At 44.1% G+C, this 14,056-nt stretch overlaps 2 protein-coding genes and 1 pseudogene across 3 annotated transcripts in view; all 3 read left to right on the top strand.

Annotated features, from left to right (window-relative positions):
• Positions 1 to 8,687: 8,687 nt before the first annotated feature.
• Positions 8,688 to 9,149, top strand: LOC104292790 (annotated as a pseudogene).
• Positions 9,150 to 9,539: 390 nt separating this feature from the next.
• Positions 9,540 to 11,140, top strand: LOC104292772 (homeobox protein Hox-B8). Of its 2 annotated transcripts, none has more exons than XM_009892189.1 (2): positions 9,540 to 9,960; positions 10,743 to 11,140. In XM_009892189.1, exons 1-2 carry the CDS (start codon positions 9,540 to 9,542, stop codon positions 11,048 to 11,050), a joined length of 729 nt encoding a protein of 242 aa, XP_009890491.1. In that variant the 3' UTR covers positions 11,051 to 11,140. The 2 variants fall into 2 exon arrangements, with proteins under 2 accessions (XP_009890491.1, XP_009890492.1); XM_009892190.1 differs by having other exon boundaries at positions 10,746 to 11,050.
• A 2,415-nt stretch (positions 11,141 to 13,555) lies between these two features.
• The window catches only part of HOXB7 (homeobox B7), a 3,964-nt gene continuing 3,463 nt past the window's right edge, over positions 13,556 to 14,056 (top strand). The window contains exon 1 of the mRNA XM_009892188.1: positions 13,556 to 14,004. Within this exon, the coding sequence (XP_009890490.1) occupies positions 13,605 to 14,004 (400 nt within the window). The 5' untranslated portion in view covers positions 13,556 to 13,604. The remainder of the gene's footprint in view (positions 14,005 to 14,056) is intronic.

The raw sequence follows: 14,056 nt of genomic DNA, 5'->3' as shown, positions 1-14,056 counted from the left end.
AAAACCAGAAAAGCAGCATCGGAAAACCTCCCCGTTTCCCATCTCCACCTTTGCATGCGAGATATTGCTTATTATTCTTTTTTTTCTTTTTTTTTTTTTTTTAAATCTTCTTAGCATTGCCACAGAGGAGACAACTTAGCCAGAACTGCAGCTCCTTTTTGGGGACACATGCTGGGTTTTGTTTCTGTTCTCTTGTTTTCTTTCTCTATTTTTTTCCCCCTTCCTCTTTTCTTCTCCCTCCAGTGTAACATAGACACAGGCTCCTGTCTGGGCAGCAGCTTTCTCTGCCTGCATTTTCTCCATGGAAAGCAAGACGGCAAACACAACTGGCCACAAACAACCCTGGCCCAAGCCCCCACCAAACCTCGCTGTCTTTCTTTATCCACGTAAGGACAATGATTCTCTATAACATTCACAACACCCCGGCGCACACACACACACACACACTCGCACACACACTCACACGTTGAGGTGGCCAAGGAACCAGACGATTTAATTAAACTACTGCAAGACAGACACATTCGTAAGACTTGCGTTTAATTGCACCCAACAAATCATTTTCAATTCGCCAACTTTATACCGGGGTAGTCGGTTAATGACAGCCCAACTCCCAACCGCGCTGGGTTTCTTTTATTATTTTTATTATTTTTAAGTTTTAGTTTGTTTTATTAGGCGGGATTTTTATTTGAATCGTGCCATGGCAGATATGTGACTTTGACCTGAAAGTTTAGTAGGATCTTTACAGGCAAACCTCCTCATCTGGTAGTTTTATATTGGGTCACTTGGAAGAGGAGAAAAGACGGGGAGGGAGGCGACAGAGTGTGTGGGGGGCACTCTCAGAGCCGCATTGTAAATTATTTAGGAGAAAAAGGGGCGGAAGAACCCCTGCCAACTTATTCCCAACTTTTAGAGGAGAGGAAGAATGGGATTTTCTAGTTAAAAAACTACCTTAGTAGAGCTATAAGGGAGGGGAAGGTTGTGTTCTTAGTGCTAGCATATTTATAATTTATTGTGAATTGACTTTTCCTAAAGCAGTAGGCTGTTGCAGAGATGAAGTGCCAACCCTAGCCTGTGTGTATTTCTTCCCCCTCCCGTTTGCTGAGATGCTTTTAATACTTGAATGTCGGTGGGGTTTTGTTGGGGTGGGGTTTTTGTGGGGTTGGTTTTGGTTTGGTTTTTTTTTTTTTTTTCGCCTGAAGCGAGCTCCCGGCATGTTTTCCCATTGCCACCCTCTTTCCTCCGGGGCCCGGTGCCACGCCGGGGCCGGGGCCCTCCGCTTCCCCCGGGGAAGGAACCTCGTCCCGCGGGTGGCACCGGGGGATGCGGCGGGTCAGCGCTGCCCTCTCCATCCTCATCCTCATCCGAAGAAGGGTTTAGGGTAACAAATCTAGACCTTGCTGGTCTCATGCCATGCCGGCCGGAGCTGATTTCTCATCTGACAGATCCGCTGGAGGTTTCTCCAACCCGCCCGGGCGGGACTGGTTTCCCTTTATCTCTGTAAGACTTAACTTTGGTTTGTGGTTGTGTTTCTGTGACTGTTGAAGCTCGTTTTCTGTTTCTACTGTGGCTTTTTAAGTATGCGAAGAGTTCTACAGTTGATAGTGGATGGAAAATATCGAAATAAACCTCTCTCGTTTTCTTCGTGTGCAAATTTGTATATTTAGCTCCCAGGAGGCTTTCTAGGAACAAGGCGAGTGTAAGGTGGCTAGTTTTAAGGGGGGGGGGGGGGAATAGAGAAAAAAATATTTCTGCTGTATATCTGAACGAACCAGTGCAAATCTGATTTCAGAAGGGACTAATTTGTGTATCCTTAGCGTCAGGTTTTGTGAGACCACTTTTATCTGCTGAACAGAGATTGCTCTGGGAAGAAGCGATAGGCAGATTGAGGTTTTTGGAAAGTGTTCCTGCTTTTTTTTTTTTTCTCTTCCCCCACGGTCCAGAGATAAGAAACAAGTAGCTGCGCCTCGGTGCACTGAAATTTCCACCATTTCAATTCCTCTTGAAAGGGGTAAAAGAAAAATAAAATCTCCCACTCGACAAGAAACCAGATCTTAAGTGTTTAAGATCATTCCTCAGAAAGTTTTGTGCTTTTTTTTAATGCCTAGACTTTCTCATGTAAAACTTTCCATCATGAAGTAGCTCCTTGGGGGCTTAAAAATTTAACTGTTCTGTTGCCGGAGGGAGTTACAAAACTTCACCCTGTGTCAAAGCCCCTAATCTCCTTCCTCGAAACTCAATTAAGAAAAGCTGTTTCAGCGACATTTTGAGCTGGGGGGGGGGAAGAAAAAAAAAGTTGGTGGCAGCAGGATCATTTTTCTAAATCCGGATTTATTAAAAAAAAAAAAAAAAGTGGGTCGAAAAAAAGATGATTTAGCTGTGTTTAAGCTGGGGACTCGGATTTTTCAGTTTTGTTTGATTCTTCTCAAGGATGGATGAATTTCAAATCTGCTTCGTGCTGAATTGGTATATTCCTCATATCTCAGCTGAGTATGGACTTGCCTAAATCCCCATTACTATATTTTTCAGAAGCGTATCCGTGACTTAATTGATGTTTGCAACCCATCGGCCACTAGATTTAGAAACGTTTTTCACTTTCCTTAGAATTGTGGTAAAGAGCGGATATTTTTAAGACGGCAATATAAGGTTCTTTTTAAATAGAATTTAAAATGTTAGTTCATTTTATTAGGAAATATGCTTACTTTAAAAATGTTGGAAAAACTGTCTTCTGTAGCATCAGCCCGGATGTATTTTCCAGAGATGTTTAATGCTCCAGAATAAAAATCGATTTTAGAACAACAGCTCCTATATGTCATTGTGTTATACTGCTTCATCTAAAATTTCGAAAATATTTTCATTGTGTTTTCCTGCGTTCTTTAGTGGCTCGTTAAGTGTATTATAAGAATCAATTTTTGCTTAGGTTAAGAAAACATGTCCAGAGGCAAATGGAAAGAATTCCTCTCTGGTGTAGCAAGTGCTTACTTGGTCCCATGCAAACTTGCTGCCTTTCTAAATATTTTTCTAATTTTTATTTTAAAATTTGAGGTATTTAATCCTTGGTTACATTTCCCGGTGGTTGTTTGCTTGTTTGCTTGTTTATTTGTTTGGTTTTGAGGGTTTAATCTTTGCTTTCCCACATCAGCCTAGGGGACCAGAAGCAAAGGCGCAGAACGGACTGCCGTTATTTGACTTTCTTTGGTTTGTTCCCCTACCGCCCAAGGAAAACTTTGCTAAAGAAAAATTAGAAACCCAAACCAAACAGTGAGAAACCCCACCCCGCTTTCCCTGCTTGGCATCACCTCGGATTTGACACGCGGTTCCTTTTTCCAAGGGCTCAATGAGCGGTTCCTATAACTCCGTCTCTAAATTCGTTTGACATTTTATTGCTCATGAAGAAATACAAGGGCTTAGAAAGTGTTTCTATCTCTATATTTAAAAAACAAACAAACCCTAAGACCTGCTCAGCCCTGCAGGAAGCAGGTAGTGAGAAATATAACCGAGGATTTCTTTCCACTAATTTTTAACATAATGGGCGCTCTAAAGGGCAATATTTCACTTCTTAAAAAAATCCTTTCTTTGGGGAAGCTCTGAAAAGAAAACAAAAGAAGAAGAAAGATATTTGGAGCTTACTGAGGGAAGAGAGAGAAAGGGAAGTAACTTGTCATAAAAAAAAAGGAAAATTCAGTGCAGTGTGCTGCAATAAAAGAATATGACCGCTATAAAACTTTATAGGGTATAAATTTCTGAAGGTTAAGGAACTAAACGGCTGTAAAGCAAACAGTGCAAGAAAACTTTCAGGAACTCCTAAATTACTACAACGACTTGGGAATGTGGGGAAACCCAACGTGTAAATGCTCTTGTTTCTGCTTCAGTCACAAAGTTCCCCTCTTTTTTTTTTTTTTCTTTCCTAGGGGAGGGGGTATTTAAAAAAAAAGGTGGGGGGCAGAGAGGGAGAGAAAAGGTGGGGAGGGACTTTGGCTAATTTATTCTTCTCTTGCAGATGCCGTGAAAATCCAGCGCTCTGGATGATTCTCTTTGTTCTTTTTCCTTTTTTGCCCCCCCCCCCCCCTTTTTTTTTTTTTTTTTTTTTTTTTCTCTTTTTCCTTTAAAGCAATTCCAGGCTGCCAGAACGCTGAGCTGTGCACACAACAACACTCACACACACACAGAGGCACACACACACACACACACCCCTCACACACTCGAAGTTCTGGCGAGACGTCTGGGCTTGGGAAGCTCTTTATCGGTTTACAGCTCTGGCCTTCCCCCTCCAGAGCAGAATGACCAATTGTTTAGTCTCGGAATTTGAAACAATAGTGGTTTTCAAAAGCAAACCCATTTTCCCTCTTTTATTGCCGGCTGGATGGTGCAGCTTTTGGCGCGGAAAACTTTAGCGCTGCGGGGCGAGGAGGCGCAACTCGATTTTTCCCTTTTCTCCCTTCTCCCCTGCCCCCCCCCTCGCTTTTGCCCGCTTTTTATTTCCCCAGGTCGGAGCTGGGATCCCCCCGCTTTTTTCTCTGTGTGTGTGTGTGTCCCCCCTTAAAGGAAACCTCCCACCCTCCCCGCGCAGGCTGCGGCTCCGCGCAGCGCCGCTAGGTGGCGCCCTTGCTCCACGCAAGACGCGCGTCTCCCGCGCGCGGCCGCGGGGCTCCGCGTAACACCTTGACTTCATTAACGGCGGCAAGCGGGCTGTTTGCTGGCGAGCATGAATAATCCCGGGGCATAAAATATAGGGTTAATTATAGCTATTTTGCCGATTTTATAGGTTACATCTATTTTTCGCTGTGAGGGTAAATTATGTGAGGTTAACAAAAAAAAAAAAAAAAGACTTAATCTGGAGGCTCTGGGCTTGGATGCGGTGAGAGGTGGGATACGCATCTATTTGAAATGTTCATTTAAAAGGGGAGAAAAAAAAAACACATCGGTTTTTGTCTTCTGCTGGTTGGGGTGGAGGTGGGAGGACAGCTTAATTATCTCCAAACCGAAGATTTACGCTGGCAGGGCTGGAGAAAGGAGCGGCTCCAAGATTTCGGGGAGGAAGGCGCACCCAGAATCAGGATATTTTTCCCTGACTTTTTACCGTAGCCGTTAAGATGATGTGCACTTTCTTGGCTCTTTATTTTATATGGTTTAGTTTCATAGCCGTCGCCGGGAAAAAGAAAAACAAAACAAAACAAAACAAAACCACAGTATATGATTTTAGAAGTCGAACTGGTTATTTTTGGTATAGTTGCTCCGTCTTTTGGTAATTCTGCTTCTCTTTGTCCAAGGTCTTCACTTAATACGTTGGGAAATATTTTTAAATGCTACAAAATAGTAAATCAATCCAAAACGCTATTAACTTACCACTTTTTGTGATACATATAAATACTCCACTGATGCAGTGGTAGCAAAAATGTAAACTTTTAACTCAGTTAGTCCACTTATATTTTGGCCTTTGTTTCTTCAAAATTACGAGACAAAAACTATTCCAGTCCTTCAGCTACAAATTCAGCTACAAATAATATGGAAAGGAATGGTGGCAATCATTTCAATATAGGTTTTCTTCCAAACTGTTATAAACAGGTATTTTCAGAATAAATGTTTCCGCGAAGTTCCATCAGAAAATACGCGCGTTCTCCGATAAGCAGCATTCTGGGGAGGAATGTAACAAATTAAACCGATACACACAACAGAACAGGATGCGCTACGTTGGTTTAAAAAGCAAAGTTTAAGCATCTCAAGCCTCTGTTTAAATGCTATAAAATGCAATAGAAATGTAAACAGAAATAGATAGGGAAAATAAAGAAAAATCCTGCCCTCGTGCATTCAGTAAAATGCAGAGTAGTGAAAAGTTAAGGTTTACCTAGGAAAGGGTTTGGGGTTCTTTTCTTTCTTTTTTTTTTTTTTTTCCTTGTGAATTCCTAATAAATCTTTCCTCCACTGGGTATTTATAAATTATCTTCTCTCTCCCAGACACACACACGCACACACACACACATCCCCACTTGTTTTTTCTTATAATAGAAACATTTTCCTTTCATCAGGAATCTGAGTACAGTATATGAATGATTTAAGATCAGCCATTGATTTCTGGTGCATTGGTGAGTTACCATCACATCAGGACCATAAAATTCTACTGCACTTGATAAAAATGTTAACTTCCAAGAACAACTTCACTCCCTCCTTCCTGGGGTCCACATATGAACGGGAATTCCTACTATTTTTTACTTTACAAACTTCAATAGATGGGAGTACGCCTGCAAATACACATAGAAGACAGCTTCTTTTCTAAAAACACTTTAATCGATTCAGGGTTTGAGGGTTTTTTTGCTTTCTTGAAAATTCTAGCATGGAGCATCCCCACGTCAAGCTGCAAAGCTCTATTTACTTCTGTGCACCATTTCTGGGGTTTTATGTTCAAAGATGAAACCAAAATCTGCTCAATCGACAATAAAAGTGTTGAGAAAAATAAAATGTTAACTTGTCTTTTAGGGGGGAAAAAGCCTTAATTATACCACTGCAAGTACTCCAACAACAATAATTACTTGAAAAGGCTCTTAGATTCGACTGAAATTATCCCTATACAAAATAAAGGAAACGTATTTACTTAAATTATTTCTCTAAGGATGGTTTTAAAGTTTTATTCCGTTACTATCTTTGTTTTCTTTCTTTCTTTCTCTGTGCCCTTCCTAATTCCCTGCCTATTCCCATTGCCAATTTTAATTCAAGTATTTTCTATTTTTTTTTACCAAAGCCCTGGCAAGCCAGACTAACCGAAACATTTCAAGTTTTTCCTCTTGTCCATGTTGTGGAGGTTGAAAATTGTCCCTCAGTTCAAGGCAGGCAGGAGGGAAACCGTCTTTAATTCACCTTTCTCGTGGCAAAACCGCTCAGACGGATGCAATGGGAAGCAGCAGATATCTACCCAGGGCAAAGGAAAAATAATAAGTAAATAGAGGTTTAAAAGAGCGTCTTTAACTCCTATGGAAGGTTGAAGGATTGGAAAATATAGCTGGCATTGCGAGGGGCTCCGAGGGGCGTCGTGGGTGATAGGCAGACTGGGGCAGCGTTTGGGTTGGGAGGGTTTGGTGTCGTTATTAGCTGAAATACGTCTCGGTAATATTTGCTGACTGCGATAAATGAATTTCAAAATCTACCCCCTGTGTGTTTAGATGGTGGAAAATTGCAGCGTTGGCATCTTAGGGGTAAGTTTGCTCCGTTGTTACCAAATGCCAATAAAATAGAAAGCCTCTCTCCTCTCTCCCTGACCCCATCCCCCTCTTCTCCCCAGTTTGCATTAGAAGTATCATGAAAAAAAAAAAAAAAAAAGAATTGAAGTTATTGAGGAGGGGGTGAGGTAGGGAACAGCCATCAGTTACTGACCATAAAGGTTCTGTTCTGGATGTGATAAGCGACACAATACTTTTAGTTCGCAATCATCCCCGACCACATCTTGAACAAGTCCTCGGCGGGGGAGGAGGCAGAGAGGGGGCTGCGGGAGAGACACAAAAAGTCAATGTTATATATGAAAAACTATAATCATTTTAATTCAATATTGACACCTCAACATCTCGCTGTAATGCGGACGGGTCCAATCGAAACCTCTGGTTTATAGCAGTAGAGGAACGAACTCGTAAAATCCTAACGGCTTTTATGTAGTGCGGTATAAACAACAACAACATCCCCGGCTTTATGGCGTTTTATAGTTTGTTAAACAGTTTACAGCCTTTTTTGGGGCTATTACAAATGCAATTCCCTTCATGTGATAGTTAAACCTTTATCAATAATAAGGAAATTGATCATTAAAATGTTAAATATGACTACCTCGTTTGTTTTAAAATATGTTTAGGGTAAGAAGCTGTATGATTTGATAACTTGTATTAAAATACCAATTACATTTATAGGACCTTTTAAAACTGGTAGCAATTAAATCGTGTTCTTTTACAGTTTTCCAAAGCGACCCTGACATTTAAAAAGGCTAAAACTGCCTCGTTAAAATTTTGAAATTAACGACTGCGAGCGCTTCTCTTTAATTTTCCAACACTCCCCAAAAAATCAATCTTTTGGGTGGTCTAGGTATGTGATTTGTTGTGAGGCGAGCGATATCTCATTAATGTAGGTAGTTAAACATATTTAATCCGTATATTCACCCCACCTCCTTCTCCCTTCCCCTCTCGCTCCCTCTCTCTCTCTCTCGCTCCCTCTCCCTCTCTCGCTCCCCCTCGCTTGCTTTTCCTTCTTTATTCTCTCACACTCTTCCTTTCACAATCATGCAGTGCAGAGTCCGTGTGGAGTAAGGAGAAGCCAATAGGATGAGGTTTTGGTAATAGATGCAAATGATCATGAAAAGACACTGCAAAATATGAAACAACTCATTTGCGCTGAAGTAAATCACTGAAAACTGTTTATGAACTGGCATCTCTTCTTGGAAATGTAAAGCGAGAACTCTTTAAGTGGCGATTTTTTTTTTTTTTTTAGGGGTGGGGGGGAGGAAAGAATTCAATATCATGCAGGCTTAGAGTTTTGATTATATCCTCCTTTTATATTCCTGGAAATCACAAACTGTCGTTGCTTAGCATCTTAGCGCTTTCTTTTTTTGCTAATAGATTCCTGTGGTCTGGTTTGGTTGGCTTCTTTTTTTTTTTTTTTTTTTTCCTCCTTTTCTTCCTCCTCCTCCAAAAAAAATTTTTTTTCTTATTTAAATTAAAATGAGCTCTTATTTTGTCAACTCACTCTTCTCCAAATACAAAACCGGGGACTCCTTGCGTCCCAATTACTATGACTGTGGGTTCGCTCAGGATCTTGGGGGCAGACCCACGGTGGTGTACGGACCCAGCACGGGGGGCACCTTCCAGCATCCGACCCAAATCCAGGAGTTTTACCACGGAGCATCCTCACTCTCCAGCTCCCCTTACCAACAGAATCCCTGCGCCGTGGCGTGCCATGGGGACCCCAGCAACTTCTATGGCTACGACCCCTTGCAAAGGCAGAGCCTCTTCAGCGCCCAGGAGTCGGACTTGGTGCAGTACACGGACTGCAAGCTTGCTGCCAGCGGCCTTGGAGAGGAGGCGGAGAGCTCGGAGCAGAGCCCTTCTCCGACCCAGCTTTTCCCCTGGATGCGACCGCAAGGTGAGGCGAGATGGAAAGGACAGCGAGGAGGCATTTCCTGAGCCCATAAAGTAGCCCTCTTGCTTTCTTTCTGCCCCTCTTGCTTGCTTGCTTTCTTTCGCTCCCTTTTTCTTCCCCAGTGACTGTATTTTACTGCTTTATGGGGGTAAACTTTTGCACTTGTAAATTGCTTTATAGTTTAATTACCCTGAAGGAGACCTTTTCTTCTGGGGGCTGAGCGAGCCGGGCTTTCTGTGGAAGGAAGCGTCCTTAAAGTTTATGGCACTTTTATAGCCTTAAAAAGCCCCTTCATTTTTGTTTTGCGTTTGATTTGGGATTTCGGTGGTGCTGCTTTCTCTCCCCGAGCTGCAGCTTTTTTTTTTTTTTTTTTTTTTTTTCCTCCTTTTCTTCCTCCTCCTCCAAAAAAAATTTTTTTTCTTATTTAAATTAAAATGAGCTCTTATTTTGTCAACTCACTCTTCTCCAAATACAAAACCGGGGACTCCTTGCGTCCCAATTACTATGACTGTGGGTTCGCTCAGGATCTTGGGGGCAGACCCACGGTGGTGTACGGACCCAGCACGGGGGGCACCTTCCAGCATCCGACCCAAATCCAGGAGTTTTACCACGGAGCATCCTCACTCTCCAGCTCCCCTTACCAACAGAATCCCTGCGCCGTGGCGTGCCATGGGGACCCCAGCAACTTCTATGGCTACGACCCCTTGCAAAGGCAGAGCCTCTTCAGCGCCCAGGAGTCGGACTTGGTGCAGTACACGGACTGCAAGCTTGCTGCCAGCGGCCTTGGAGAGGAGGCGGAGAGCTCGGAGCAGAGCCCTTCTCCGACCCAGCTTTTCCCCTGGATGCGACCGCAAGGTGAGGCGAGATGGAAAGGACAGCGAGGAGGCATTTCCTGAGCCCATAAAGTAGCCCTCTTGCTTTCTTTCTGCCCCTCTTGCTTGCTTGCTTTCTTTCGCTCCCTTTTTCTTCCCCAGTGACTGTATTTTACTGCTTTATGGGGGTAAACTTTTGCACTTGTAAATTGCTTTATAGTTTAATTACCCTGAAGGAGACCTTTTCTTCTGGGGGCTGAGCGAGCCGGGCTTTCTGTGGAAGGAAGCGTCCTTAAAGTTTATGGCACTTTTATAGCCTTAAAAAGCCCCTTCATTTTTGTTTTGCGTTTGATTTGGGATTTCGGTGGTGCTGCTTTCTCTCCCCGAGCTGCAGCTTTTTTTTTTTTTCTTTTTTTCTTTTTTTCCGGGATCCCAAAGAGCCGGAGTCTGTTGTTGTTGTTGTTGTGGTTCGGGTAATAATAAGTGTGCAAGTGCAGGCTTTAGCTGGGCTGCTCGGAGTGGGCTGGTGGGTGACCCCCCCCCCCCTCTTCCCTGCCACCATCACCCCTTTCCTTTATAACCATCTTCCCTTTTATAATATTCTACAGGAGCCTTTCCCTCTCCCTCTTTGCTTCCTGCCTTTGCTCCTGCGAGTCCTTTCTTCGTCCCCCTCCCGTGCCTCTGTGTGTGTGAGTGTGTGTGAGCGTGTGTGAGCGGGTGTGAGTGTGTGTGAGCCTGTGTGTGCCTATTCCCGAGCCTGGTTTATGTATCTTTCAACCTCCTTCTCTTCTTCCCCTCTTCCACCCAACCTTTGCAATTCCCCAGCAGCCGCTGGACGGAGGAGGGGGAGGCAAACCTACAGCCGCTACCAGACGCTGGAACTGGAGAAGGAATTTCTATTTAATCCCTACCTGACCCGCAAACGGAGGATCGAGGTCTCGCATGCCCTGGGATTGACAGAAAGGCAGGTCAAAATCTGGTTCCAGAACAGGAGGATGAAATGGAAAAAGGAAAACAACAAAGACAAGTTTCCCAGCAGCAAATGCGAGCAGGAAGAACTGGAAAAACAGAAAATGGAAAGAGCCCAGGAGGTGGACGAGGAAGGGGAAGCACAGAAGGCGGACAAGAAATAAAAGGATTTTTAAGGACTGAAAGGCAAGCGCTGCTGGGGTGGAAGAGCCCCCGAGCCCCACGTTAATGGCAGTTAATGTAAGGGAGGGGTGGGAAAAAAACCAACAATGCATAGAAAAGAGAAAGGGGGGGGGGGAAACCCTTTTATTGCTGTAAAACAATATAGCTGTAAGCACCACTTTCCTGATTATCCTTTGATACAATGAACAGTATGCAAAAGTGATCGGGAGGTCTCTCCTGCCTTTTGCCAGTTATTAACTAGTGGTAGTGTAACGCAATAGCTTATGTAAAACATGACTGTGAAATTTTCTCTCTCTCTCTGTCTTTCTCTCTGTCTCTCTCTTCTTTCCTGGGGGGTGGGTTGGTTAACATAGCTTTCAATGCTATAGGAGTTATGTGAAATTACATTTGTGCACTTTTTTTTTTTTTAATTTTTCACCTTTTTTGTTGTGGTTTATCTGTATGTACTGGAGGTAGCTATTGAAACAAACATCCCAACAACATGAAACTGCCTATTTATGCTATAGTTATCTCTCTTTTTTCTCTCTCTTTCTCTCTTTACTTTCCTTGCTTCTGTTCTTTTCTTTGGTTCGGGATATTTTTTTTTTTTTTACAATGTTTAAATGTCTCTTCCAAAAAAAGGGAAAAAAAAGAAAAAAAAAAAAGACAAGAAAAAAAGCGTTTTTCTCTCCTTTAGTTAGCATGCGCACAGTGAAGCAAGTTGTAAAGTGATCTTTAGGTTAACTGTGAAAAAGAATGTATACTGTATACGTGAATTACTTTATTGGGGGAACTAATGATATATTTTGTTGTTCTTTCATCACTTTGTTCTATTGTCTAAACCTGGAAGCGGCGGAAGAAAGTTACAATAAAGTTTACAAGCGAGAATTCCGTGACATCATTCTTTTACCCTGCTCCATTTCCTCCAGGACCACTTTGATAGAAAGGAAATAAAAGTCAATTGTGTCGGAGCTGCAGCCCTGGCCATCAAAGACTTCTTTGCCTGGAGAGATGCTGGCGGGCTGGATCGCTGCTGGGACGGGCTGGGGCCGGGGAGCTGCTGCCTGGGAGCCGCGGGGAAGGGGAGGGGGACGGGGCAACTGCCATGGCTTCTGCTCTTGTTGTTGTTTCTAACAGTTCCTGGGTGGTGACAGGTTGGGAGGCTGTGTGGAAACCCTTCCTGAAGGTAACGTGTTGGTTTTTTTCCCCCCTCTTTCCTTTCCCTTTCCTCCTTTCTCTCTCTCTCCTCGCCCACCCCACTGTCCCCGCAAGATGCAGCCCAGCTCTGGGTCCCTCTCTCCTTTCCTCCCACTCATCTCGCTGGAGAAAAAAAAAAAAAAAAATGTCAGTCGCGCAGCTGAGCGGCTTTCTGCTCCTTCGCCTGTCGAGCTGCCCTGCCATGGCAATAGGGGAGTGCGGGGATGCACACCCATCCCCTCGCAACATAACCTTGGGAAAGGAGAACCAGCACAAACCCTAGATGCACATCCACCATTGTCTGGGGTTGCTTTTCCTGCCTGTAAGACTTACTTTCTTTCTAAACATCCCCCGTCATCCCCCCTCTCCCCTTAAAAAAAAAAAAAAAAAAAAAAAAAATTGAAGCAGATCACATTTTGGAAAGTCTCTCTGCTTCTCCAGCAGAAAACAAATCAGCCAGCTGGTAAGGTTTTACTTCTAACTGTAATTGAGTCCCGCAGAACCGCTGACACGCTAAACAAGGGATCTGTACACTCTTTATTTTTCGCAACAAGAAAAGCAAATGCCAGCTCAATACGAAGCTCAAAGCCTGTGGCACTGGAATAAATTAGATATAGAGCTGAATGGCATTTGGGAAAAAAGAACCCTGAAACTATTAGGTATCAATGAGACATTTGTCTTTTTTTTTTTTGGGGGGGAGCTGATCGGTATTGATGAAGGTAGTCTCTCACTTTCTGAAATGTAGTTCTGACAAGTGGTGAGCCACATCATGGAATAGTTACAGCACCGTTGGGGGGGAATTGGTGAGGGGGAGGGGGCCAAGGGGGGAGGGGAGGGAATTATGTACAGTCTCGTGAAAAAGTACCTGGAGCCGGGGAAATGGTGCGAAGGAGGGAATTTTAGACGGGATCAATACAGGGATAAACAGAGCTCCCTTCCTTTTCCTCCAGCAGAGAGAGACCGAGAGGGAGACGCTGGTTTATCAGCAACGTGCTTTTACCCCCCCCCCCCTCCTTTTTTTTTCCCCCTTTCTCCCTCGGTCTGAGCTGAAAACTGATTACAGGTTGCTTATCGACTCCAGCACAATTTCACCCCTTCCAGCATAGATCTTGGAGGGTTTTATATCGCATCAATTATTTATCATATTTTATAAATCCAGCAGCACTACAATTTTTTGCCCCCGAGGAGGGAACGGGCGGCGATTGGCGCCGCCGGAGCCACGTGCCCGCGCGTCACATGGGCCGGGAGGAAAAAGGGCTCCTTTTTGGTGTAAATCTGGACTCTAATTCCGTAATATATCACGGTACCTCGTAAAACCGACACTAAAACGTCCCGACCTACAAATCACCCGGCCAAATTATGAGTTCATTGTATTATGCGAATGCTTTATTTTCTAAATATCAAGCCGCAAGTTCGGTTTTCCCATCCGGAGTCTTTCCCGAGCAAACTTCTTGCGCTTTCGCCTCCAACACCCAGCGAGCGGGCTATGGGGCCGGATCCACGCCTCCCTTCGCCGCCTCCATGCCCGGGCTCTACTCCAGTGGCAGCGCCGTGCACCCCCAGCCCCCCAGCATGTATTCCTCCGGTTACGGCCTGGAGCCCGGCTCCTTCAACATGCACTGTTCCCCTTTTGAGCAAAACCTCTCCATGATGTGCCCGGGAGATGCTTCCAAGCAGAATTGCAGCAAAACGGACCAGAGGGACTCAGATTTGCAAAACGACAGTAACTTCCGTATCTACCCCTGGATGAGGAGCACAGGTAAGTCTCAGCCTCCCCAAAGAAAGGAGCCCGGGGCGGAGGGGGGGAGGGG

The sequence above is a fragment of the Charadrius vociferus genome, unplaced genomic scaffold (assembly GCF_000708025.1).
Source record: "Charadrius vociferus isolate BGI_N301 unplaced genomic scaffold, ASM70802v2 scaffold509, whole genome shotgun sequence".
Taxonomy (NCBI): domain Eukaryota; kingdom Metazoa; phylum Chordata; class Aves; order Charadriiformes; family Charadriidae; genus Charadrius; species Charadrius vociferus.
The sequence above is the reverse complement of the archived record's forward strand: the minus strand, read 5'-3'. Positions and strand labels throughout refer to the sequence as shown.

Excerpts from the sequence above, each read along its gene's own strand:
- LOC104292772 (XM_009892189.1), top strand. The coding sequence starts at position 9,540 with ATGAGCTCTTATTTTGTCAACTCACTCTTCTCCAAATACAAAACCGGG. Across the intron at positions 9,961-10,742 it reads CCCCTGGATGCGACCGCAAG|CAGCCGCTGGACGGAGGAGG; the intron begins GTGAGGCGAGAT and ends GCAATTCCCCAG.